Source organism: Lepidochelys kempii, chromosome 13 (assembly GCF_965140265.1).
Source record: "Lepidochelys kempii isolate rLepKem1 chromosome 13, rLepKem1.hap2, whole genome shotgun sequence".
NCBI classification, from domain to species: Eukaryota; Metazoa; Chordata; order Testudines; family Cheloniidae; genus Lepidochelys; species Lepidochelys kempii.
In genome coordinates, this window is record NC_133268.1 from 25082669 (window position 1) to 25109110 (window position 26442).

At 54.9% G+C, this 26442-nt stretch overlaps 1 protein-coding gene across 11 annotated transcripts in view; it reads left to right on the plus strand.

Annotated features, from left to right (window-relative positions):
* Nucleotides 1-26442, plus strand: part of EPB41L1 (erythrocyte membrane protein band 4.1 like 1) — a 152970-nt gene that overhangs the window by 87757 nt on the left and 38771 nt on the right. For all 11 annotated transcript variants that reach the window (XM_073309827.1, XM_073309832.1, XM_073309831.1 and 8 more), the window contains 9 exons: nt 4998-5206; nt 9811-9975; nt 19310-19414; nt 19537-19579; nt 21121-21196; nt 21828-22046; nt 22309-22396; nt 24636-24788; nt 25418-25515. In XM_073309827.1, coding sequence (XP_073165928.1) covers nt 5018-5206; nt 9811-9975; nt 19310-19414; nt 19537-19579; nt 21121-21196; nt 21828-22046; nt 22309-22396; nt 24636-24788; nt 25418-25515 — 1136 coding nt within the window. In that variant the 5' untranslated portion in view covers nt 4998-5017. The remainder of the gene's footprint in view (nt 1-4997; nt 5207-9810; nt 9976-19309; nt 19415-19536; nt 19580-21120; nt 21197-21827; nt 22047-22308; nt 22397-24635; nt 24789-25417; nt 25516-26442) is intronic.

Below are 26442 nucleotides of genomic sequence, written 5' to 3' on the forward strand. Positions count from 1 at the left end.
GTTACAAGCATGGTTTTGGGCCCTGTGGCCCAGTGGTTTGGCGCAAGGCTAGGAGTCAAGAAACCTAACCAGACCTGCCACCAACTCGTCATGTGAACTTAGCCAGGCCCTTCAAGCACCCAGTCCTGCTCCCCCTTCAGTCCAGGGAGGCTTTGTCATTGGGTTTCATAAGAACAGCAGCAGGCCCTAGACTGCCCTGTGCCTCGGTTTCCCCATTTGCAAACTCTGCAAGATGATGCTTAGCCACCTTGGAAAGCACTTTGAGATCCTCAGGTGAGAGTGAAAAGCACCATTGTTAGTTTTGCTATTAATGGACTTGTATGTGGCCTCAGGTGGAATCACTGAATACAAACGCCCCCTCCTCCCCCTTCCTCTTGCACCAGTTGTCTCTTTAAGAGAGACGGTACGGAGGGGCCAGACTCTCAGCTGAACTCAGCACCTGGCACTCCCATCATGACCTTTACAACCAGTAGGGTTGCCCGGCATCTGGTTTTCGACAGGAACACTGGGTCGAAAAGGGACCCTGGTGGCTCTGGTCGGCACTTCCGAGTGGGCCATTAAAAGTCCGGTCAGTGGCACAGCGCTGGTTTTGTTTCTTTGTTTTGTGTTTCACTTCTTCATGCCATAGAAAGAGGCTTTTAAAAATGCCCCTGTGACGAAGCAGGACTGTTCTTAATGTTTCCTCTGAATATTGTGGGGGTGCCTCAGTTTCCCCTATGCAGTTCTTAAGTATCTAGGTGGTAGGATAAGGGTATATGATTGTTGCAGAGCCCTAGAGGGCAGGTATGTGCAGGGGTCTGGACACAGAAAATGGCCAACACCCTGTTTCCTGGCAACTGATGGCCTGGGCCCTTCCCCCCTGCAAGGTGAGAGCTAAAGGGTTGGAGAACAAAGGAATCAGGTGGCCTCCTGGCCCAGAAAGGAACACAGCCCAGAGGAGGAGAGGCTGGAGGGGGAGGCAGTTTGGGGCTGGCTGGGGACATGGAGTGAAGTGCAGACATGGTTGTCTGGCTCACTGCCCCCCAAAATGGACTCAGCTGAGGGGTCCTATTCTCTGCACCCACAAGCTCTGTGTTAGACCATGTTCCTGTCATCTAATAAACCTCTGTTTTCCTGGCTGGCTGAGAGTCACGTCTGACTGTGGAGTTGGGGTGCAGGACCCTCTGGCTTCCCCAGGACCCCGCCTGGGTGGACTCGCTGTGGGAAGCGCACGGAGGGGCAGAGGATGCTGAATGCTCTGAGGTCAGACCCAGGAAGGTCGAACCTGTGTGAGCTGTGTGTCCTGCAGACAGTCTGCTCACAGAAAGGAGACTTCCCCAGAGTCCTGACTGGCTTCGTAGGGAGCAGTTCCAGAGCATCACCCGGGGACTCCGTGACATCCCCTCCCCCGGATTTACCTAGAAAGATCAAACTGCCGTGTGTTGCCCTCCTTCTCTGTTGCTGGAGCAGTGGCAGATCCTCAGGCCTCTGATGAAGGAGCTGGGGGCCGGCGATTCTCTCACACAGAGAGCCTTTTCCTAGCTGCGTGTCAGGTGTTTGAATTAAATAGGTGTCAGCAAAGTGAGTTTTAAACAGTCTGACTAAAAATTCTCCCCCTTCCCTCCCTTTGGCTCAGAATGTCACTCTCTGGCCAAGTCGGAATCCCACTCATTCTCTGGTTTTCCAAGGAGCCCTCCAGCAAAAAGGAGAAAGACAAGAGTTGAGCTTTCCAAAATTAAAAACCAACCCAAATCAAAAACCTCATCATGAAACGGGTCAGGCCTTGTTTTCTTCCGGTCACCTTTAAAAGGCAGCCGGCTAAAAAGCAGCAGGTTTTCCTGCAGGGTGTAGCGAGCCTGTGGATGTCAGCCCTGCAAGAGCTTGTTAAGGAGTAGGGCTGGGGCTGCATTTCAGAGCAAGGCTGCGTGGTTTCCTGATCCCCGTAGGTAGTTGCACGAACACAGATAACGATTTGGTTATTCAAATCTTGTCATTGCACGACCTCTTGGGAGAGCTACAGGAGATCTCTGCTTCTGTCTCCCTCAGCTGCACTGAGGAGAGCTGGACCTAGGCTGGATGGGGGCCAGCCCAGATGGGCCCTCTCGCTGCTGCCTTAGGGACACTCCTGTTGAGTGCTTTGCTAGGCAGCTCTGCTGCGGAGCTACAGTGACTTAGGGAGACCAGCGAAACGAAAGCCAAGGGGCTGGGAGACTTGCTGCTCCCTGTCACTGAGATTAGAGGCCTGAACACAAAGCCAAAGCATGGTCAGCGTAGGCACCCCATTCCTGGGTGTCTGGCCCTGGCTCCCAGGGTCCTGCAGACAGGAGTCATAAGTGCAAGCCTTCTCCCTCCTCCCAGAGTGATTTAAATTGTTGCCAGGGTAGGAGGGACCACAGGGGCGCACAGCTGCCTCTTGTATAGACTGGCCCTGTGCCCCCATGCACGTCATTTCACGGAGCCCAATGCTGCAGGGGGACTATCTCGCGGTGGAGGTCAGACAGCAGTGAACGCAAGGTACGCTGTGATTATGCATCTGGGTCAGACTGACTGGAGCCCTGGGGGCTTTTCTTTACTGCATGTTGGGGGGAATATGAATTTGCTATGGAAGATGCCCTGTGCAGGCTCAGTTGGAACACGGCACCGCGTGGGCCCTGGGCCAGGTCAGTGCCCCGAATAGCTGTGGGGCTGAAGTTGCTTCCTACTGAATCTATTGGATTATTAGCTTTGAGTTTGAAATCCCACCCTCCCCTTTGATCCTTCCAGGCTGGTGACTTACCCTTTTAGTTCCCAGGGCATCAGAGCCCCCTTTGGGAAGGGGCTGCAGCCACCCCCATTGAGAAAGGTGGTCCTGGCGTTCTGGGCATTTTTAGGCAATCCCACTAGTTAAGATACTCCCCATGTGCTGACGTGACCGGCCGCCGGCCAGATGGGGCATCTTGCTTGTTCTATGGCCCAGGATTTGGGCCCAGTTGCCCTGAGCCTTGGTTTGGGCTCCGTTTGTAGGGATCGTTCTCAGGAAATGCCTGAAACTGGCCCCCTGATTTCGCTAAATGAAAAGTCCAATGTTGCCCATGGCAGATTAAGACTGAGTCCTTTGATCCTTGGGATCCATGTCTGGGGGTTGGAGGGAACTTGAGGGTGAAACTGCGGCAGGGCTCAGGCAGATTTCTGCCCGTCTCCCGCCTGCTGGGTTGCTCTGTGTTGCTTGAGATGGAGGGAGAGAAGAATCCATGGGGGTGGGCTTGGGAAGTGGTTTCATTTGGGGGGCCCTTGTATTGTGGTAGATCTGAGGCACGGTGGGTGGGAGCATCTCTCAGCAGGGCAGCTGGATCTGATGGCCCCGGGAGCTGTGACCCCCGCAGTGCTGGCTATATTGGAGACGAGGGCCCTAGTGTGGGGGACCTGTTAGCGACACTGATCATTTGGGTGGCTGCTGCTGGCTTGACGCTCCAAGATGTTAATCCCCATCGCTGTGTGCAGTTGCGTTTGCCATCTCGCTAAGCCTTCCTGACAATGGACAGGCGGCATTAGGCCTGATGCTGTAAATTCAGGGCTCAGGGACAGGCAGTGCCTGCTTTTGATAGCTAATCGCCACATGGCTTCTCTGTCTCCAGCTCAGGGGAGTGGAAAGCTTGGATGTCACGTGGCCAAGTCCTCCTATTCCTGTCCAGGTGGGGGTCCCATATGGGCTGTGCCTCATGGCCCTCCCTCAGCCACCTGAGGGCCCGCTGGCTGCGTCTGCCCCAAGGGCTCCGTGACATTCTCCCACCACCGCTCTAGCACCTGGACAGGACACCCATCAATGACGCTGCTGCCAGCAGCCTCTGTTGGTGCTTCCCCCAGGGGCTCGCGCCACCAGCTGCACCGGTGCTACAGCAATGTGGGAGGATGTCACGGAAACCTGGTTGTGGACAGGGCCATGGAGAGCCCATTGCAGGAGGGCACAGGAATCCAGCGCAGGTTCTCCCCGAGCCAGGGGCTGGTCCCAGAGCCCATTGCAGGAGGGCACAGGAATCCAGCGCAGGTTCTCCCCGAGCCAGGGGCTGGTCCCAGAGCCCATTGCAGGAGGGCACAGGAATCCAGCGCAGGTTCTCCCCGAGCCAGGGGCTGGTCCCAGAGCCCATTGCAGGAGGGCACAGGAATCCAGCGCAGGTTCTCCCCGAGCCAGGGGCTGGTCCCAGAGCCCATTGCAGGAGGGCACAGGAATCCAGCGCAGGTTCTCCCCGAGCCAGGGGCTGGTCCCAGAGCCCATTGCAGGAGGGCACAGGAATCCAGCGCAGGTTCTCCCCGAGCCAGGGGCTGGTCCCAGAGCCCATTGCAGGAGGGCACAGGAATCCAGCGCAGGTTCTCCCCGAGCCAGGGGCTGGTCCCAGAGCCCATTGCAGGAGGGCACAGGAATCCAGCGCAGGTTCTCCCCGAGCCAGGGGCTGGTCCCAGAGCCCATTGCAGGAGGGCACAGGAATCCAGCGCAGGTTCTCCCCGAGCCAGGGTCTAGTCCTAGAGTCCCTTCCAGCTCAGGTTCTTCTTCCTATTCCAAGTGACTAACAAGTCAGCAGGGCCCTGCACTGGTCAGATGTACCCCACCCTTGCACATTGCATGCTGGCTGAGGGTCTCCCCGTCTCCCCGTCCTTCCCTGCAGAACTGATCTCCAGGATCAGCTGCTAAAGGAAGGAGGGAGTGCGCTGGTGAGTGTGATCATCTGGCCGCACTGTGGGCTGGTAACCAATCAAGGGTATGGCTGTGATTGCCCAGCTCCATGGAGAGGCTGAGGGTAGGGCCCATTGGGATCGGGGTCTTGCAGGGCTGCTGTTGGGGTGCCCAGACAGGAGGCTCGTTCAGCATGCAAAGTATCATCAAGTTTGGAAGCCCTTGCGTGGCTGTTACCAAGCGATCATTAGTGCCTGGAACGCTGCTGGGCGTGTGCCTTCCCACAGACTCTGGGGAGATTGTTTCAAAGGCCAGGATGGCATTTAATTCCCCCTCTCTCTCCTCGCCTCTCCTCTCTTTACCTATGCAGCTGCAGAATAATTAGTCACCATGACGACAGAGACGGGCCCAGACTCAGAGGTGAAGAATGCCCAGGAGGAGCCCCCACAGCAGCAGCTGGAGGCAGCGGCAACCAGCCCAACCACAGTGACTACTGGCCCCGGCCCAATGGCCGACAACCGGGAAGCTGAGGCCAACGAGAAGCCCAGAGCCCAGGCCGACTCCAAAAGTGCAGAGCCGGTGAGTGGGTGACGGGCCGGGGAGTGCCAGTCAGGTGCTCGGACCCGTGGGACTGAGCGCTTGGTATTGGGTAGGATGCTGCCTGGTCCCAGTGGTTCAGGAGCCCACCCTATCGATGGCCACTCTCAGCAGAGGGAGGGGATGGAGATGGAGCCTGAGCTCCCCACTAGAGGGGGCTCTCAGGGCAGGCAGGGAAAAGCCTTCCTACGTTGCTCCTGTTCTGTGGAGGCCTTTGGTCTCCACAGCTGGCATCATCTGGCCCCTTCCCTCTTGCCAATAAAGGCAGTTTCCTTGCAGAGTGTGATTAGACCCACTGGGCGTGGATGGGCTTTCTGTCTCCCCGAGCCCCTCTGCACCTCAGTCACCAGGATGGCACTGAGGATGTGAGCAGTGGTATTATTAACTTCACACAAGCCAGCTGCTCCATTTGCCATTGGGCAGTGCCCAGTGGATCCATCCAGCCATTGCACACAGAGATACCATGCAGCCTGGAGCTGGACCCCAGGATCTCTGCTCATCAGCCTCTGCCTGCTGTCTGCCATATTGTGCCGGGGCTAAGACACACTCCAGGAAGTGCATGTCTAGGAGACACCCACACATCAGGGCAGGCTGGTGGCACTGGGTCCCCCTGCGTGTATAGCCCACACCCTCTTGCTTATCTGCCCTGAAGAGAGTTCGGAGTGTGGTCCAGAAGCTGATGTGTGCCAAGTCGGTCTGTGCCCCTGCCCAGACCAGCTGCCTTTGCTTTGGCTCTCCAAGCTCTATAATGGGATAGATCCAGGCTGGAGTGGCTGGGGCCTGTTCAGTGGGTGGGGGGCCCACCCCAGGCCACCCTACAAGGGGCTAGCGCTGCAGGGCTCTGCACGATCGGCATCATTTTACAAACTCAGCTTGCCCTCTGATCCCTTCCCCATTAGAGTAGCAGAACAATCTCCATCCACCCCCTGAGCAGAGCAGGAGGGACTCCCCCAGGACCTGGTCTTGCCCAGTGCTGGGTCCTGGCTTTGAGAGCTCCTGGCAGAGAGTGAGGAGCAAAGCTGGGAGCCCAAAGCAACCTGACCATGCAGGAAACAGAGTGCAACTGAGCAGCTGCCAAGGTCCCCACCCAGCCACAGGGTCAGGGGCTGAGGGAGGCAAGTAGCCATGTGCCTCAATGAACTGATGCAGTCCCTGGCCAAGCTCAAAGCTGCCTAAGGGCTGCTCTAACCTGTGCTGCTGTAGAAGTCCTGTGTTCTCCAGCCCCGCCCTAGACACCTCTCTACTAGCATGGAAAGGAGGGAGTGGGGTGGAGCAGCTATCTCACTGCGTGTCTTTGGGGGATTCCCTCCTGCTGCTCTGAGCTGCCAGAGCAGCACCAGAAATGGGAGCTGACCCAGTATCTCCTCAGACAAGCCCATTCTTCTCATGCACACAGACGAGGGCTTCTCTGGGAGAGGTTTACTGAGAACAAATCCTCAGACCCCTTGGTGAAGCCTGTTTAGCTGTGGAGGAGGGAGCTCCATATGATCCCACCTCTCCCGCCACCAACCCTGCTCCCAGCCAAATCCCCAAGCAAGGATCTGCAGTGCCAGGCTGGTGTCTGAAGCAGGCGGGGCAGAGCTCTGTTTCTATCACACATGGCTGAACTGCCGGCAATACCATCATGCCCCTACTCGCAGAGCGAGACAGCTCAGTGAGGAAGCCTGTGATGGAGAACAAATGTGGAGCTCACAGGTGTCATTTCCCAGGGTCACTTTTCTGACCCTGTTTGTCAGCCAGACAAAGACTCCGGATGGAAGAATCAAGCCTGGCTCGTCAGAGACCGAAATAATCCTGCAGTTTCATTTGGCTGCAGGATTCCTCGTGTCCGAAAGTGCTGCATAGCCTCCCTCCGCGCTCGTTAACCTGCCGACAGAGAGCTCCGCTACCTGTAACTCAGCACGTTGAGCCGCTACCCCTTCTCTAGTCCCCAGACCGTGCTCCTTTCCTTTGCCTCTGGAAAATAACTCCCAAAGGGACCAGAAAGAAAGTCCCATGCCTCCGCCAATGCACAAAGAGATAGGAGTGAGATTTCAAACCACCGTTGCCCAGAGATGCTGTACAAGCCCCCCTCCCCCGAACCCTAGGGACGTGTTCATGGTGCCGAAGCCTGTGCCGCAGCCTCTGCCCTGCCAGGCTGAGCTGCGCTAGTGCGGGTAAAGCTGGGGGGATATCTCTGCCCAAGCTGCAGCCCCACTGTGCCTTGCAGTATAGACATACCCTGGGGCGCTTCTTGGGGGAAAGGACCAGGGGGAACTGTGATGACCTGACAAGGGGACTTGGAATCTATGAGCTAGGATGGGGAGTCTTAGCTTGTCAGAGGCAACATCTAAGCAGGCCGATGAGTCAGAGTTATCATGGCTAGGGAAGTTATGTCGCCAGAGGAGGTAAGGCCTTTCCTGATGCAGTGGAAAGGGACAGTCCATACCCTGCCCAGGGGGAAATTGTGAACAGTATTTCCAAGCCGATAAATAATTGAAGCAAACCCAGGATAGCTGCTAATTGCAGCTGGTGGAGGGGATGCACAGTGCATGCTAGGCACCAGCTGCCAAGAAAAAGCCATTTAGACCCACAGGAGAATCAGTCCCCACAATCCTGTCTTCTGTGCTTGGCCACAGGCCACGTTGTTCTCTTGGTCACACTGGTGCCATCCTGGGCCGACTCCAGCCCACCCCAGACTTACAGGGCTGGGACCAAGAGCCTCTCTGTGCTAGAATGACCGAGATCAACAGCAAAAGGGTTTGACTGTCGGCTCAGAAAACATCTAATGCAGGTGATTGCAAAGAGCTGTTGGTCACTAGTGAGCAGAAGCAGCTGGTGCAAGGGCAGTCAGAGCTTCTGTGGTTCCTTGCCAGCTCCATGACAGTCCTCACTTCCTGCGGCCACGTGGCGAGGCCCTCACTGCTTGCCCTGGGCTGGTTGGCTGGGCCTTGGAAGCTGCTTAAGGCCGAGAAGGGGAGGAAAACACAGGGGAGGAAAAAGTTTCTTCTCGGGGTGGTGTGAGAGTCTTGCCTGACCCCCTTAGCCACAGAGGCACAGCATGGGCAGCGGTGACAAAAGCACCTCCACCCCTGCCCTATCGGTCTGCCTTGCCCAGACTGGGAGGTGAGAGGAAAGCTCCCTGGCCCACGTGGACAAGGAGAGAGTAGGCTGAGAAACCCACCAAGCTCGCTTCCGTTTGAAATCTGCCCTAGAGCAGGGCTTGAAGTCTGTTCAGCAGAGAGCACTGGTCTGGCTTCCTCCCTCGTCTCGTGATGTGGGCAGCAAGGACTTGACTGGGACCTGAATCCCCATCTGGGAAGGAGAAATGGGAGCTCACGATGCTACTGTGCCATTCACCTCTCAGGGTCACCTGCTGTGCAGCTGCTCGGAGAAAGCGTTCCTGCATGTTGTCCTTGTAGGGAGTTCTGGGTGTGCTGGGCTGCTGAGCCTGAGCTTGGTACCCAGAGTCCCAGCAGGGGGAGAGTGGTGTCTTTTCAGCTGCTGTGGGGCAGACAGATCCTATCCTTTCAGCAGAGGGCTCTGTGGGCCGCTCAGTGCATTACTTTGGGGAGCGTCAGGCAGCCGTGACCCAAGCCCCAGGAAGCACTGATTTGCTGGCAGGCATTATTGTGTATCGAGTGCCAGTGGGCTGAGGGCTGCATTCTGATCAACACTGGTGTATGGGAGAGGCTTCCGGCTGGCCCAGGTCTCCACCTTCCTTTGCTGCCTGCAGCCCCGCCACGATGCTCCATGGTATGCAGGGAGACAGGGGAAATCTCTTGGAAAATCCAGGGAGCAGGCTGTGCGCTGAGGGTCCCTCCACGGTATATCTCAACCCCCGATATCAGGAGGTGACAGCCGGATTCATCCTTCAGAGGCTGTGCTTCCAATCCCCCAGGGCCAGAGCAAAGGCAGGACGAAGCTGGGCTGGCACCTGCTGGCATTATCATGCTATGCTCCAGCTAGCTCATCTCCTGTGAGGGCAGGTGCTCTGCAGAGCCGGATGGCGCTCAGCACCTGCCTCTTTACAGCCCTCCAGTAGCACAGGCCCCCAGGCCCAGAGCTAGGTGGTGATACCCTGCAGAGAGTTCAGCGACTGGCAGTCTGGTGAAAGAGGGTGGGGCCGTGCAAGGGGGTGGGAGGTGCACACGCTGTGGTGGTGAACAGGCTGGGCTTTGAAAATGCCTCGTCTCTGGAATGTGCCAACGAGAGCCGCAGCCGAGCACCGGGAGGGCAGCAGGGACTCCCCTAGTGCTGCCCTCACCTCCTGCGCAGGGAGGGAGGGGTCGCTCGCAGTCTCTCCCACCAGCTCCCACTTCACTGAGGGGCCCCAGGAGGGAGGGATTCCTTCCACCCTTGCCTGGTTTTCCCACCCTCCTCTCTCCCCACAGGGATCCCTCAGTGCAGGCCAAAGCCAGAGGGGTCTCTTTGGATCAGTCAGTTTGAGGACAATGCGGCTCCCACCCCTTCTGCTCCCCACTGGCCCAGCATGCCTCATCCTGAGATAGCTCCCAAACCCCACGGCTCCCTTGTGACAGGGCAGGGTGCACCGGCTGGACCCCCACGCGGGTGTAGGAGGGTAACACACGTTTCTCATCCTCCAGGGCATGGATTTGGAGGAGAAGGACTACAGCGAAACAGACGGGCTGTCGGAGAAAACCACGCCCAGCAAGACCCAGAAATCCCCCCAGAAAATTGCCAAGAAGCTCAAGAGCGCCATCTGCAGGGTGACCCTGCTCGACGCCTCCGAGTATGAGTGTGAAGTAGAGGTGAGTGACTGGGGTGTGTTGCCTGAACCCTGTGTGTCTGTCTGTGTCACCCCGTCTCGCCTCCCAGCCTGGCTCTGCTTGGCCATCGCCCCCTTTCTCACCCTTAAAAGGAAGGTAACCAACCACTGGACCAGCTTACCTGGGGCTGTGGGGGATTCTCTGTCACTGGCAAATTCTAAATGAAGATTGGACATTTTTCTAAAAGAGAGGCACTAGTTCACACAGGATTTAATTCAGGGAAGTCCTAGGGCCTGCGTCACACAGGAGCTCAGGCTAGACCTCGGGAACCACGTGCGGCTCTTTTACAGTTAAAGTGCGGCTCTTGTGGGGAGCTCAGGATCTCTGCCTTGCAGTAGGGTGGTGAGATAGGGGCTTCTGCCAAGCGGGGAGGTGGGTCTCAGGGCTTCAGCCCTACAGGGTGTGCCTGCTGGGGCTCGGGGCTTCAGCAGGAGCAGGGCTGAAACCCCAAGCCCTGGCAGGTGCCTCCCAAGGGGCTGAATCCCCGACTCCCAGCAGGTGTGCTCTGGCTCTCAAACTTCTGAAGATTGTTGGATGCAGCTCGGTGGGTCAGTAAGTTTGGCCACCCCTGGGCTAGACGATCCCAGCAGGTCTTCCTGGCTTTGTAATCTGCGACTTCTTTGGTTTTATAGCGGGAGGCCAACCTGCTTTGGACCAGAGAAATGGCTCTGGCAGCTCAGCGGGACTCAGGTGCAGCCGTCTCCACCCCGTAGCTGTGTGAGAGGAGACCGGAGGCTGCGCGGGACGGGGAGGCTGCTCCCCGCTGTCGGCCAGCAGCTGGCTGAATCCAGGACCCTGCACCTCCGACATGGCAGCAGTTCTCAAGGCGAGAGGTCTAGACAGGCCCTGGCTTTGGGCCACTCCTCAGGCTGTGTAACAGGGCCAGTCCTTGCACTGCAGCATGGCAGCCTTCGTGGTCTGGGAAGGAGGTGACTGCCGAGCTGCAGCAGGGCGCGGTAAAGGGGCCTCCTTCCTCTCACAACACTGCAATGTCAGATGAACAAATTAATGGTGCTTGTGCGGCTGTCAGGGGAGGTATAAAATGGAAACAGGGACTGGACTCAGGAGAGAAAGAGGGAAAGAGAAACGTGTGACAGGCAGATGCAAGCAGACACACGCTCACAGTCACTCACACTGGTAGACAGACACGCCTATATGTGCTCACACGCACACAAAACTACAGTAAAGGAATGTTAGTAAGGTTGCAAAGTCAAGCATTCAGAAGTCAGGAAATGCCAGAGTTAAGGTTACCTATGCAGCCTTAATTTATCCCTTTCATGCAGATGCATTCTGATAGAGTCTTTAATGACATGATCACATCCACAGGACCCCTGCCTCACCCAGTGCACAGAATGGAGGATGCTCAGGCTGCCATATGCACTGCAAGCTAGGGGTGTGATTCCCTGCACATGTACACAGAGTCGCACTAGCTCTCATTGAGCTAGCGGGAGAATAAATAACTGTACCTGCAGTAGCATCGGCGGCAGCAGCAGTCGAGGCATGGCATAGCCACGTATAAACCTGCCTGAAACTGGTGGGTATATACCCAGCACAGCTAAGCCATGCCTCCACCGCCGTTACCTGAGACTACACTGCTGTTTAGGCTCACGCTAGTTTGATAAGCCCAAAGTGTAGACATAGCCTTAGTGAGCAGCTCTTCCATGGTTTGTTTTCTCCTCATTCTTCAATGTGTGGCCCCAGACCTCGCTGACTACCACTGTTCCAACCCTGGTCGGAAGCCAGAATTAAGTTTCCACAGGGGCTTTTTTATGCTGCTCATCACTACAGTATCTGAGTGCTTCACAAACATTAATGAATGTATCTTCACAACTCCCCTTTAAGACGAGGGGGGATTATCCCTGTTTTATGGATGGATAACTGAAGCATAAAGATATTAAAGTCAAAGGTACCCACTCATTTTGGGTGTCCAATTTCCGGCACCTGGGACCTGATTTTTTAGAGTATTTAGCCGCCTTCTTCTAGAGCTGGTCCCTAGCTGTATTCCACCGTGGGGATGCATGTGCTTCATGCTCCTGGAGCCGAAGAGTTTTGAAAGCAGAATCTGTTGGTCTGCATGTGTGCCCTGGCAACAGCTGATACAACTTGCAGGGCAACGGCTACTCATTTCTCCATGCTTTGGGGTTCCCCGGGAGGTTCATAACCCCAGTGAGGACCTGCTCTTTGATGAGATTCATTTGTTCAATCCAAAGATGGATGAGTCCTTACTCACTTTAAAGGACTGCAGGGCCACCATCTGCTCCCTGGGAATATACACCTGCCCCAAAGAGAAAATTCCGCCAGTGATAATACAAGCCTAGACTGATGGCTCAACAGTTCTTCCACCAGAGGAGACCTTATAAGCCATCCCATAAGAGGCAGAGAGCCCAAAAGACTCACTTCCCCACACCTCTGAAGTGCGTTTCTAGCCCTCGGCTAAATGTTATTTTTGACGGGAGCTTGAGAACTGCAAACCATTGAGTCCAACACCTCCTGACTCCTACACACCCTGTGGTGGTTGTCTAGCACTCTTTGTCAACACCTGGAGTACCATAACAATGGACGGATGGGTGCTCTGCATCATCCATTCCGGCTGTATGATGTAGTTTGCATCCCTACCCTCTCCAAAACCCCCTCGCTCACCCTCCCTTGAGGGCTGCTCTCACAAAAACATTCTCAAACAAGAAGCAGAATCTCTCTTACAGTGAGGAGTGAGAACGGGTTCCTCTTCAGTGCCAAGGGAGGGGTGTTTACTCAACATATGTCCTAGTCCCCAAAAAGAGAGGTGGTTGGAGATCCATTCTCGCCCTCCACCATCTCAATCGCGTTGTGCACAAACTCCATGTTTTGTGAAGTCAAGCTGGCATCTGTAATTCCACCCCTGGAAAAAGGCCTGTGGTTTACAGCTCTTGACATGAAGGATGTCTACTGTCACGCGGACATTCACCCTGCTCCTCAGCGCTTTCTCAGATTCATAGTCAGCTCCATACACTTCCAGTACAGAGTGCTCCCTTTCAGCATTGCTCCCATCCCCAGGATCTTTACTAAGGTGTCCTCTATCATAGTAACCGATTACTGTAAGATAAGAAACTTTCTCTTACAAAGCACTTCATGTGTTCAGAGCACAGCTCCCATCAACTCCAGTGACAGTCAATCAGGCATCCAGAAAATGAAGAACATGCAATTAGTGCCCACCCGTGAAAAGTTAGGTTTAAGTGACCTGGCCAGCATTACCCAGGAACTCTGTGGCAGAGGCAGGAATAGAATCCAGTTCTCCAGGAAAGCATTCAACTGCCTTAATTATGAGACTGTCCCTTCACTCCCTACAATCCCCTATCTTGTTCATGACATGCCTTCCAACTTCTGCAACAAATGAAATGGGCCCTGCAGACAGTCTCCTTCACTAATAACCTTGATTCAGGTCCATCCTTTCCATGAAATGGAGCAGGAGTCCTGTGGCCAAAATATATGATCGTGTAACTGAGGACTATCACAATGCATGCTCACAATGTCGCAGGCCACCTTAATTCTGGCATTTCCTAACTTCTGAGCACTTGACTTTGCAACCTTAAGAATGTTCTTTGAACATAGTTTTTTTGGATGTAGATTTCCTAGGTTTTGCAAAAGGCAAACTGGAAGAAACAGAAATTCCTTCATGTGGTATCGAATTGACACCCACATAGGTCCATCAGCAGGGATAGAACCTTTAGCTCCATCACAGAGACCTCAGCTACTTGAGCTACTAGAGTAAGTGATAGCAGTGGTAGGTTGTTATCCTGTACGTGGGCCAGCATTAGAGGGGGATGAGACACACGCTTTGCCAGTGGGTTTCTCTCGTATTTGCTGAGAGCAGAGGAATGGTGAGACTCAGGAGTCTTGGGTTCCATTCCAGGCTCTGGTGGGCGCATACTCTTTTGCCCGTTCCCCTGCCCCTCCAAGCGTGACCCCTTCTGTCCCATCCCCTCCAACCTGTCCCTGTCTCAGTCTTGTCTCTTCCCTATCCCTGGCTCCTCGTCCCAGTCACATTCTCCTTACCTAGCCAGTCTTATTTCCCACACCTCAGGATTCTCATCCCAGCCCCGATCTCCTTGTCCAGCCAGTTCCAGTTTCCCTCTTCCCAGTGCCTCATGTGATATGTCTCTGTCCTTCCCCTTTGCCTCCAGTCACACACTCTCCCCGCCCACATTTCCCATCCTCACTGGCTCCCAGTCCCAGTTGTCTAATCACAGTGTTCCCTCCACCCCTATTTACTGACACACACAGAGACACGTTTTCACATGTGGACGTTCACACTCCTACACCCAGAGACAGGCAGACGCATGTGCAACCAGAGACACGTGTGAACGTAAGCACAGATAGACACACACAGACCCACACTTTCAGAGGCATGAGTGCACAGACAGGCATGCCAAGGCACACATTTGCACACCTACATGCACAGATACATGAGCACACAGGTTTGGGAACAAGCCGGTGGCATAGCTCCGTGTCTCATTCCCCATCCTCTGATTTCCCATCTTCAGAGCAGAGTTCTCCCTTGCCGGAAGCCATTTCTGCTTATTAGCTCAGTAAGGCACCAAGGGTGCCGTGAGCTATCTGGGTCACTAACAGAAATACACATGCACGTAGACACAGACGAATCCCCAAGTGCACACGTCCATACACACACGCACAAGAATGGAGCGAGACTGCAAGTCTGACTCATGCATTTCTGCACGGGGGCTGCCTGCTATTTGTGTATCATGGCAAAAATGAAGTGTTGGCATGTGTGTATGTGTGTGTGTGAGAGAGAGCGAGAAAGAGAGTGAGTGAGTGAGCCTGTGTCACTGTGATAGCAGCCGGCTTTGTTAGAGAGCAAGGGAGTTCATGCAGCAGGCAGAGCTGACTGAAGCTTGTGAGCCGCAAGCAGCTCTTTAAAACACTGTGATTTCATTATTAGCCAATCTAAGTTATTAACCAGTCAGGATGCGTTTACTATGCTATTAACCAATTTAGAATACTTGGTCAATCATAGAATCATAGAATATGAGGGTTGGAAGGGACCTCAGAAGGTCATCTAGTCCAACCCCCTTGCTCAAAGCAGGACCAATCCCCAATTTTTGCCCCAGATCCCTAAATGGCCCCCTCAAGGCTCACAACACTGGGTTTAGCAGGCCAATGCTTAAACCACTGAGTATCCCTCCCCCCAGTCATTTTGCTGTGAGGATAATACTGTAGATAGGTATATAAAAATAGTAAATGACACAATGAATTGTCACTACTGTGGCTCCTTTGCGTTATGTCAGGGGTGAAAGTAACTTAAAGGACTTACTGGTACTCTGGAGTCTTGAGCAGGGGGGCGTGGCCTCAACTGGAAGAGGCGGGGCCTTTAAATCAGCCCCAGAGCTACCAGCTACAGAGGGGGCTGGGAGCCCCGGGGCTCAGGGGTGATTTAAAGGGCCCTGGGCTCCAGCCGACTGCTACCGCAGCGGAGCTCTAGGCTCCGGCAGTGGGGCTCGGGTGGTGCTTTAAAGGGCTACCCCAGGGGCTCCAGCAGCGGGGCTTGGGCAGTTCTTTAAAGGGCCCGGGGCTCCCCGCAGCAGCCGGAGCCCCAGGCCCTTTAAAGCGCCACTGGAGCCCTGCCGTCGCTACCCCAAGGGCTCCGGCAGTGGGGCTCTGGCGTCACTTTAAAGGGCCAGGGGTTCTGGCCACTGTGGGGAGCTCCGGGCCCTTTAAAGCGCCAGCCTGGGGAAGCCGGTCTGTTCCGGCACGCCGTACTGGCACTTGCCGGTATGCCGTACCAGACCGTTCCGGCTTACTTTCACCTCTGGGTTATGTTGACCACTAATTTGCATCCTGAACCGTTGAGGACTGAGTATCACTGCTGCAAAGTGTGATCAGCCCATCGCAGGGAAGAGAGCGTGGACAAAGCCATAGGCACCATCTTTCTTAGATGCCGGCGGGGGCTCACCCCCTGCTCCGCTCCAGGCCCTTTTGAAAGGAATGAAAATTTGTCACTGAAGTTTATGAAACAAAACGAAAAATGTCAATTAGAAAAAAAATAAATCATTTTGATTTGAACTGAAATGACAAATTTTCAAATGTTTTTATTTTTGTCCCCCACTCCCTCCATTTCCCCCTCCTTTGGAAAAAGGGGATAAGAAGTAAAAAAGGAGGGAGGGGGGAAATCGCCAGATCTGTACAGTGATTTTTTTTTCATTTTAAATCAAATCAAAACACAATTTTTTGCTTTGCTTTGATTCGATGGAAAACTGAAAAATTTCAAACAATATGAAAATGTTCACAGAAAAGTGAACGTTTTAAGAGTGTGAGATTTTCAGGCATCAGTTTCCACTTAGTCACTAGCCCTCCTGGCCAGATAAAGTGTGTTCTTGTCAGCAGAGTGCCTGATTCCTGTTTTCAGAACTACTAGGGAGAGTTGTTAAGTGTCCATTGAGTTTAAATAGTTCAGCAGAAGTGCTGTTAGCTGCTCGCCTGCAGCAGAGTGATGCAGTGGAAAGCATATTGATTGTTGCACTGCAATAGGGTGATTCCACTTCTCTACCCCGTCCCTAATCTCTGTTTGTTGGGTCTTCCGCCCCCCTGTGAATAGCTTTCCTGCCTGCATCTGCTGCTGTTCGAAGCTGTCCCAAGCAACATAAATTGTGACATAAAACTGAGTGGTTTTTTTGCTGCCCTCCTTGCTCCTCACCTGTTTGGGACAGCAGTCATGAAATTGACCCCTCTTGTTAATGTCATTCATCTGCTGCTCCACAAGGCTCTGAGCAGCAGTAGAGGCACTGACGCTGCCTGTCTGCAGGCTCAGAAAGATGGCACTTAATTGAGTTGCACTTCGTTTGTGTCTGGAAGGTTGTCTAAGAGCCATGAGGGCTGGAAATCTATTTTTAACAATATAAAAACTGAGATTCTGCCGCAATTGTATCCTCAGTGCCCCACACTCATCTGGAAGACTGTGACTGGATTTTTTTTTGAACCCTGATGTCAGTGGTCTAGGAGCTCAGCAGACAGAGAAGCCATCAGTCTGTGTTTAGATCATGGGTCTCAGAGGTCTCTATTGCATGGAGATTAATTCATGTCAGAACCAAGGCCTTGAGTTTTCCCTAGATGAACGGGAATATTAAAGCCTGTTCCTGGGACTGAGTGGGTGAAGGAATCCGAGTCAGCTTTGTTCCATTGATCTCAACCCTCCAGCAGCCCCAGGCTTTAACTGTCATTTTTAATAACTGCATTTGTATTTACGGCAGAAACATTGTCACAAAGCAATAAATAGAATGGGTCATTATAGCAACTGAAATGATCTCTTAAAGCAGGAGAGATGAGCTTTTCCGAGCCCTGATGCAGCACATGGATTTCCTCACCCTTCCCGGGTGACTGATTAATATTTACCAAACAACAGACACAAGTGTGCGCCCACAAATATCTGCCTCATACCGGATATATAAGCCATATCTTGTTGTTTCCTTATCAGAAATACTACTTCTGCATGTACCTTAGGAAACAGTAATCTCCTGATATGTTATTGCCCTTTGTTTCTGCTGCTTTGTTTATAGAAGAAGCTGTCAGTGGTGAACTCTGATCTTATGAGATTCCATTCACAGTGGAGTCAAGTTAAAGTCCTAGATTGTTGCAATCTTTTGTGTTGTGCAAATGGTAATTCTGGCTAGCGAGGAACCTCTGCTCAGAGAAAATTCCTTTGGGGAAAAAAGAAATTGCTTTATTAAAAGGGGGCTTGTGCCGTATTTGTGGTTTCTTTCTCTCTCCTTTTCATCCCCCACCTCCCGTATGCATATTTTGCCTTAGTTGTGCATTCTACACAATACTTATATCCATTAAAAACAAGCAGGGATGAAACACACAAATCCAATATCCTTGCCTGAACAAATTCGGCTCTGCAGTACTCCTATATCAAAAAAGATATAGGAAGAAACAGAAGGGGTCCAGAGATGGAAGACTAAACCTATTAGAGGCATAAAAAGATTTCTTTACCAAAAGAGATTGAAAAGATGGGGACTTTAATTTAGAATTGAGGTAAAAAAGGGGGATCATGATCAAGGTATATAGAAAAATGGATGGTCTAGAGAAGGGAAATCAGGTGCCCCAATTATCCAGTCTCATATTACAGGGACAAGGTGACACTCAGTGAAATTGGAGAGTGACTCATGTAAAGCTGGTCAATGGAAATTATTCTTCTATCCACATAATTAACCTATGGAACTCACTGCCACAAGATAGCAAAAGGCCAAATGCTTGGTATGATTCAGAAGAGGATGGAACATTTAACTGGATAATGAGAACACCCACTATTACATTAGACAGGATAAATATAGGAATATAAGCAGTATAAACCATCCTTCTTCAGGGCATTAGCCAGCCACTAACTGTCCTGGTCAGTTAGGAACTACCCCTGCAGTCAGGTTATTGCAGAATTGTCCACTGTGCCGTTTCCTGCACATTCCGCTCAGGTATCTTGTATTCGGCAAAGACAGGCTCCTGGGCTGGCTGGACCACTGCTCAGATCCAGTATAGCAGCTACTCTGCACCTGTGTTGCTTTAAAGTGGAAGGTGTGCCAGCAGCTGGGTGGGTCTCCATCACCCAGATCCTGGCTGCATCCCACATTAGAGGGGTAAACAGTTACACTGCCCTGTAATGTGGTGCTACGGCTCTTCTGTGCACCTGCCCTATTTGCCGGTGTTAAAACTCTGCACCAAGCTGCTGAAACTGGTTGTTGCGGGATCAGTTCATCGAATGAATCTGCCCCATGAATCTATAGGAGGTGGGGCTGGCTCTCTCGGGATAGGGGATTAGGGAGCTGAGACAGGAATGTCCTAGAGGGAAACCCCAGGGGCAGCCCAGCGCAGGGAGGGAACTCAGGCTGAGTTTTGTGCTTTGTTATTGTTTCAGAGTCCCCAGTAAAGCCAAAGTCCAGGAAGAGGAGAGAGGGGGTGCAGGGAGTTGGATACTGACTCGGGATATCCCAGGGGACAGCCTAGAAGGCACATTGTCCTTCTGGGCCAGGGGGAGCATGCCTACAGCTACTCCCTTGATAGAGCCATTGCCTCCCCTTCTCCCCAGCCCCCCCTGTCCCCTTCGGGGTGACAATCGTGCCCACAGGGACACTCCCAGAGCGCCGTGCCCAGACAAGCACGGGCTGTGGTTGTGCTTGGTCGCTGGGAGGGGGAAGCAAGGGGCAGAGACTTCCTGCATCCCCCGGGTCCTGCTTTTGCCTGTGTTCTGATGGACAGCTGCAGCATGACTGGCCTTGGAAAATGGGAGGGGGATCCTGGCTCCAACTCCCCTGTCCGGCTGTGTCTCCTGCAGAAACATGCCCGGGGCCAGGTGCTCTTCGACATGGTGTGTGAGCACCTCAACCTCCTGGAGAAGGATTACTTCGGCCTGACGTTCTGCGACTCCGACAGCCAGAAGGTAAGGCTGGGGCACCCAGCTCTTTGCCGGGCCCGTTCGATGCCCCCCTCCCCAGTCCCATCCCACCCCTCCCTCCAGGCCGCAGCCATGACCCCTGTTTGTGTTATTTCTTGTTGTTTCAGAACTGGCTGGACCCCTCCAAGGAAATCAAAAAGCAGATCCGCAGTAAGTCGCTCAGTGTGTGTGCTGGGGAGATGCCATCCCACCATGTGTTAGGCCTGGGCAGTGCCCTCTTCAGGCTGGTCGGGCTTTCAAAGGAATTCAGCAGCTGCCACTGCTCTCAGTTATGTTACCTCCCCATTCTGCCTACCCCGGTGGGAACTCCAGCCCCTTGGTGCAGCCCAAGGAGAGCAAGAGAAGCAAGGGGAAATGTGGTGGCTGCGGCAGGAATACGAGCCTGATTCGCAGAGTTGCCAAGCGCCTGGAGTCCCCTGGAGGCGGATGTCAGCTGCAGATGCTGTTCAGCACCTCTGAAAACCAGGCCACTGGCATCCGGTCAGGGACAGCTGGGGAATGCCTGGCTGTGTGCGCCATTGGCCGATGGACCACGTGCCACCATTCCTGTGGAGGACCTTTCTTAGGGCAACTGGCTGGATGGCTTTGCTGGTCCTTAGCCCTGCAGTGAACACACAGCTGGGCATCTCTGTGGGGCTCTGTGGGCTGCGTTCTCCCCTCACTCACACCGTTGTCAGTCAGGGGCCACTCCCCTGAAGTCCTAGCATGAAGCTGCTGTGAGATGGGGAATCAGGCCTCGTGTCTGCGTCTTTTGCGGCTGGGTCGGGACAACGCCCCTGGGCTTGGGAGAGGGTGCTGTGAATGAAGGGGGTGCTGTCTGCTCCCTCTGCTGAGGGTGTGTGGCTGCCTTCTTCTGCTGAGGTGTGCAGGCCCTGGGGCTCCTTGGCGGCGGGATTCCTGGCTACCATACGATGCCCATGAGTCATTAGAGTTACCCACAGTGGGATGGGGGGCTGCAGAGCCTCTCTAGCTGGGTGGGGATCCCCGTCCTTATCTACAGCAGTGACCCTGCCCAGCATCCAACGCAGTGCCTTAGGATCCACCCAGCTGCTAACAGACGTCCTTGTAACCGTCCCTGCTCCCTTGGAGAATGGGTGGGGAGGTTCTGCCCCGCTGAGCAATCAGGAGAGCCCGGGCTGGCCTGGAGTGGGTTCCCGGGCTGACAGAGCAGGGTGGGGGCTGGTCAGCTGGAGGAGGAGCAGGAGATCCCGGGCTGGCTGAGAGTAGGGGTGGCAAGGCAGGCTGGTTAGCTGGGCTGGGCAGTGGCTTGCAGAGACATTGTGGAGCAGGAGAGGGGGGCCTCACCAACTGTGGACCTCAGGGAACCTTGCTGGGAAATGTGAGGCTTGTTGCTGTGGCGACAGGAAGAGGTGGTGTCCCTGCATGCTGGAGACTGGGCAGATCTTGGCTGGGCCGACGGTGGTGGGGTCTGCGGGAAGCAAAGGCTGTAGATCCCCAAAGCAACCCATGCTCGGCGGGTTAATCTCTCTGGGCACTCAGGTAGTAACCCCAGGGGAGTCGCCTCTTCCTTCTGCCTGTCCCAGGGGCCCTGGGCATTGAGAAGGGGTGGGACACAGGCATGAGCTCCCTACACTGAGTCCAGGCTGCGGGGCGGGTGCCCTCAGGGAGGACGTGTCCTAGGCACATGGGGAACATGCTCCCCCTTATTCTCTCTCTCTTCCTCTCCCTAGGTGGCCCCTGGAACTTTGCCTTCACTGTTAAATTCTACCCACCAGACCCTGCCCAACTCACAGAGGACATCACAAGGTGAGGGGCCATGGGGCACTCGGTACACTGCCACGTCCCAGGGCTCTTCCTCCCCTCCCTGGCAGACAGCATCTGTCCAGAGAGCCAGCTGCACGGTGGATGGGACCACGTGTGTGCGTGAAAGGCCACCTGTGTGTAGGATATGGCCACCTGTGTGTGTTGGGTGGGTCAGGGAGGGGACTGGCCCAGTGTGTAGTCTGGCGGAGTGCAGGAGGTGTGCGTGTGAAGGGTGTGACTGTGTTCCTCTGGGTGTGCTGTGGGGGGGCCTGGCTGGGAGGGTCTGACCCAGGTCTGTGGCCATGGGCAATGGGGTTCATCTTGGGCTTGGGGCGGAAGGTCCATCCCTGGCAGAGGGCGAGGGAGTCTGTCTTGAGTGCAGGGGCACAAGACGGGGGGCACTCATTCTGAGTGTGGTGCGAGGGGGTTGCTCCTTGTCATGGGGGCACAGTGACGGCCTGAACTGTTGTTGACTGTCTGCCCCATGTACATGTACCCCGCCCCAGTGACCATCTCCCTGCGATGGGCAGACCCCTGTGCTATTTAGAATCTGCCTGGCCCCCAGAGAGCTCACCAGGGCGTTTCCCTTTGTCTTTGCCCCCATCTCACCAGCCTCCCCCTTTTTCTCCCCCAGATACTACCTGTGTCTGCAGCTGCGGGCTGACATCATCACGGGCCGCCTGCCCTGCTCCTTCGTCACGCATGCCCTGCTGGGCTCCTATGCCGTGCAGGCCGAGCTGGGAGACTACGACGCTGAGGAGCACGTCGGCAACTACGTCAGCGAGCTGCACTTCGCGCCCAACCAGACCAGGGAGCTGGAGGAGCGCATCATGGAGCTGCACAAGACCTACAGGTTGGGCGCCCCTCCAGCCCCGCCATTCCTCCCTTCTAGTGGGCAGGGATCCAAGCGGCTGCGCCCTGCCAGGCGCTGCTTGTACAGCAGCTGGGAGGGAGCCCTGGTGCTGGCCTGGGTTCCCTGCTAATAGCATCCCAGTGCTCATCTCCCAAGCAATTCCTGCTGACCAGACCCCCGATCCCCCCATGCCCGCAGGATGCAGCTGGCAGCAGTGGCATGGTTCTAATCAGCCTCTGTTTGCTCCCCATCTCCTTCCAAGGGGCATGACACCAGGCGAAGCGGAGATCCACTTCCTGGAGAATGCCAAGAAGCTCTCCATGTACGGAGTCGACCTGCACCACGCCAAGGTACCTGAGCCCCCAGAGTCAGGGCACAGGAGCCCTCTGAGGCCCTCTCTGTGCTTCTCCTCGGAGCTCCTCACTCCTCTGTCTCGCTCCCTTTCTCCCTCTGTCTCACACGCACACTCTGGGTATATCTACGCTGCTGTCAGGCGGTGTGATTGCAGGGCATGCAGACAGACCCACGCTAGTGCTGGTCTAGCTAGCCCCGCCTGCCCAGGAATCTCCATACACACCGGAGCAGCTAGCCCGTGCGGCTGCCAGGGCTTCACTGCTGTTGTTACCGGAGCTGGCTTTGATCTAGCTAGATCAGTGCTAGCGTGGGGTATGCCTAGATGTGAGGCAATCCCACTCCCGATTGCAATGGGGACATCCCTCGTTTCCTTTCTCCGTCTCTCCCCCTCTGACCTTTGTGGATGTCTCTGGACAACATGATACCCCTCTGCTCCCGGTGTCAAGGATCCCAGTGGTTTTCCATTCTCAGGAGGTGACAGCACTGGGAAGTTTGCCGTTCGTCTCATCCAAGCCGGGACAAGCAGAACTAGAGTCCCAGGTTCACTCATGTGGGGCCTCGCTGCCCTGTCATCTAGGAAATGCTGTCAGTCCTGAAATGTGACCCATCCACCAGGGCCTGAGCTCACTCCCTGCCCCCCATCCTCTGAGCCAGCAACACAGCTCTGTGCTGACCTCTGGCGCTAGAGCTTGCAGAGCCAGCTGGCCAGTTTGGGGCCCACTTGGGGATGCCCTTAGCTGTTTATTGCAGAGCGAGCTGCAGGCAGCAGCTGGCAGGCCAGTCCCATGTCGAGCCACTAGGTCTGTCCAAGAACGAGGCAGGGAAGCATCTGCCCTGCTCACAAGAACACAGCGGGCAAGGGGCAGCATGGTCATTTTCACCTCCAGGGTGACGTGTTTGTATCCAGCCCAGGCTGGTAATGGCTGATAGCAATTACCAGCCTATAAAATGGACTGGGTGGGTCTCAGTCCAGTTCACAGTTGGCAAGTGCCCACATCACAACTGGGGCTAATTACACCCCTGCCCCCAGATCCTCTGAGCCAGCAGCACAGCTCTGTGCTGCCCTCTGGTGCCAGAGCTTGCAGAACAAGCTGGCCAGCGTTACCTCTTTGGGTACGGCCTTGCCTCTGTGCGCACTGAGCCGTGCGTCCTGCTGGCAAAGTGAAACCAGCTCCCCAGGCAACATTCACCCCCGCCAGCAGGCACAGTTCTACTGGTGCAAGGCACGTGTGGACGCCGAAGTGCCTGAACCGGTATAAACAGTCCTCCAGCAACAAGACCACAATGCACCTGGTGCTGCAGCAGTGACCGCTCTGCTTGCCGGGGTTCACAGTGCAGGGAAGCGGGACCCCATTTAAGATCTCCAGTGTGTTTTAGAAAGGCTTCTTTCCCTGCCATCTCTACAAACACACCTGGACAAGCCTGGCTCCGGCTCCAGTTGCTGTGTGGTCCAGGAGCCAGGTCCTAGGTTTCCTCAGCCTGTAGGGGGAGGAATGCAGAGCGCAGCTTTGGCATTCCCACAGGACTACAGATACGTACTCTGCCCTGGGAAAGGCCGTGGAGAACCTGCAGCTCCAGGGGGCTGCCCCCACGACCTGCCCCTATTGTGGCTAGCTTGATGCCATCTGAACCAGGATCCCACCTCCACCCTGAGAGTGACAGTGGACACCTCGCATAGACAAGGCCTTGGGCTCCTTAGTGATTTAGGTGCTTCTGAAAACCTCACCCGGTCAGTACGTTGTAGATAGGGCCCCATTGTGCTGGCTGAGCTGCTGGGGGCGTGGTCCTGTCTCTCCACCCCAGAGGCTGCCCCAGAGCTCAAAGCCATGAGAAGATGGAATTGCCTTTTAAGGGCAGGAAACCCCCACAAAAGAGCACAGGTGTCTCACAGCTGTGAACAGCAGCCAGTGTTCCTCCAAACCTCCTGCTCCATTCTGAGTGGGAACATTCCCCTCCCCCCAGCATCTCCCCACTGGCATCTCCAGCAGGGGACCTGGGTACCGCGTGATGTGTGGTAGCAGCCCAGTGGCACTGCATGCTCTGGAGGGAATGCAGTGGCCGCATTTTACAGTTGGCTGCAGGTACAAATTACCAGCCAGGCTATGGCCCCTGGCGTGGTGCTGGCTCTGGACACCTTGCTAGACCACACTGCCAGGTGGTAGCTGGAGGGCTGTTTGCTGGCCAAATACTAATCCTCCTACCTTGTCCTTAACCCTCCCTTCTGGCTTCCATCAGGACTCGGAAGGCATTGACATCATGCTAGGTGTCTGTGCCAACGGCCTGCTGATCTACAGGGACAGGCTGAGGATAAACCGCTTTGCCTGGCCCAAGATCCTCAAGATTTCCTACAAGAGGAGCAACTTCTACATCAAAATCCGCCCCGGTGAGGTGGGTGTCTCTTGCGAGAATCCGTCCCTCGGGAGTTGGGGGGGACACAGGCCAGAGTCCATCCTTACCTCCTGGGTGGGTGTCAGGAAGTCTGTTCTCTCCCAGGGGTGCTCGTGTGCTGGAAAGGTCCATTGTTGTTGCATTGCACCAGAGCAAGGAGACCCCCAAATTCATTTCAGCGAAGAACAAACCAAACCCAGCCTCTCATGTGTGTTATCCAGTGGGGTGAAAAGGGGGGAAGGGTCTGAAAAAGGGAGCAAAAGTGGGATTATCCCCCCCAAAGGAAATGGAACATTTGAAATTTCTTTTCCTTACGTGAGAGAATTCCCCTCCCACCCAAAAGCTGGTTAGTGCTGAGGAAAATGTGATCATCCACAAATGCCATCCTGCTACCGTGTGAGCTCTGACCCTGCCCTGCCACCAGCCGAGTCCTGACAGAATAGCCACCCCAGCCGGGGCCCCAGAGCATGCTGGGTAGCGTTTATAGAGACACCCGGTCTGTCATTCTCCTGCTGGGACCTTGGCTAGGAGGCTGTCGCCAGCCTGAGCCGTCCCCCAGGGCCATAATCTGAGGCAGCTCCCGAGCAAGAATCCCGGCTGTAACACGAGTCTGTCTCGTGTGCTTCCAGTATGAGCAGTTCGAGAGCACCATTGGCTTCAAGCTGCCCAACCACCGCTCCGCCAAGAGGCTCTGGAAGGTCTGCATTGAGCACCACACCTTCTTCAGGTGAGGAGGAAGGTCCCTGTAAGAAACCGCCAAGGACAGGGCAGGACTCACAGAGAGGAGGCGGGGTGTGCTGTCCGTTCCTGCCCTCCTTGTGCTTTTCACAGGGGGAGATGTTCTTCATTAATGCCCCACGGGGAATCCGCATGGAGGGAGGGCAGTGGTCTGTCTCCTTAGTGCTCCCCCTCAGCTGCCTTTGCCCTGTTGATACCTCTCTCCCCTCTGCCCCACGTGGGGAGGGGTAGTCTCTGGGCCTCCCAGCACTCTCTCCCTGGCCTGCTTTCAGCCTGAGCTCCATGGTCCTCCCTACCTGATATCCCTGGGAGCTGCCCAACTACAGAAACTGCACTCTGGCTTGGCTTCGCCCAGCCAAACCATGGCATATTCCAGCTGAACCCAAGCAGAGAGATCCCTGTGCCCTGCAGAGCGGGGTCCCAATTGCCCTGCTTCGTACAAGGGGAATCCAAGCAGACTGCCGTGAGGAACACACTGTAACCGTAATGCTGTCATCACTAAGGGTTTCAGAGAAAGAAAAGCCGCCTGGAGATGCGTATCTCCCTTCCAGCTCTGTGGGGACCTGACCTTCTGCATTGTCTGATGTTTGGTGGTCTTGTCTAGCTACCTATATTCTGTCATCACAGCAGCTCACAGCACCCCTGTGCAGTTGGGAAGCATCAGCATCTTTAGTTCATAGATGGGGAAACCAGGGCACTCCTGGAGGTTAAGTGACTTGACCAAGGTCACACGGTGAGTCTGTAGCAGCGGCAGGAATAGAGCCCTGATGTCCTGAATTGCAATCTGGTGCCTCACCCACAAGGCCATCTTTTCCTTGCGTTAATGGAGAGTTTTCCTGGGTCTAATATGTAAAAGAATCTGCTGATGGGCTCAGTTTCTGCATGGCAGTAAATTGCATCCTGTGCGGGTTGGGAC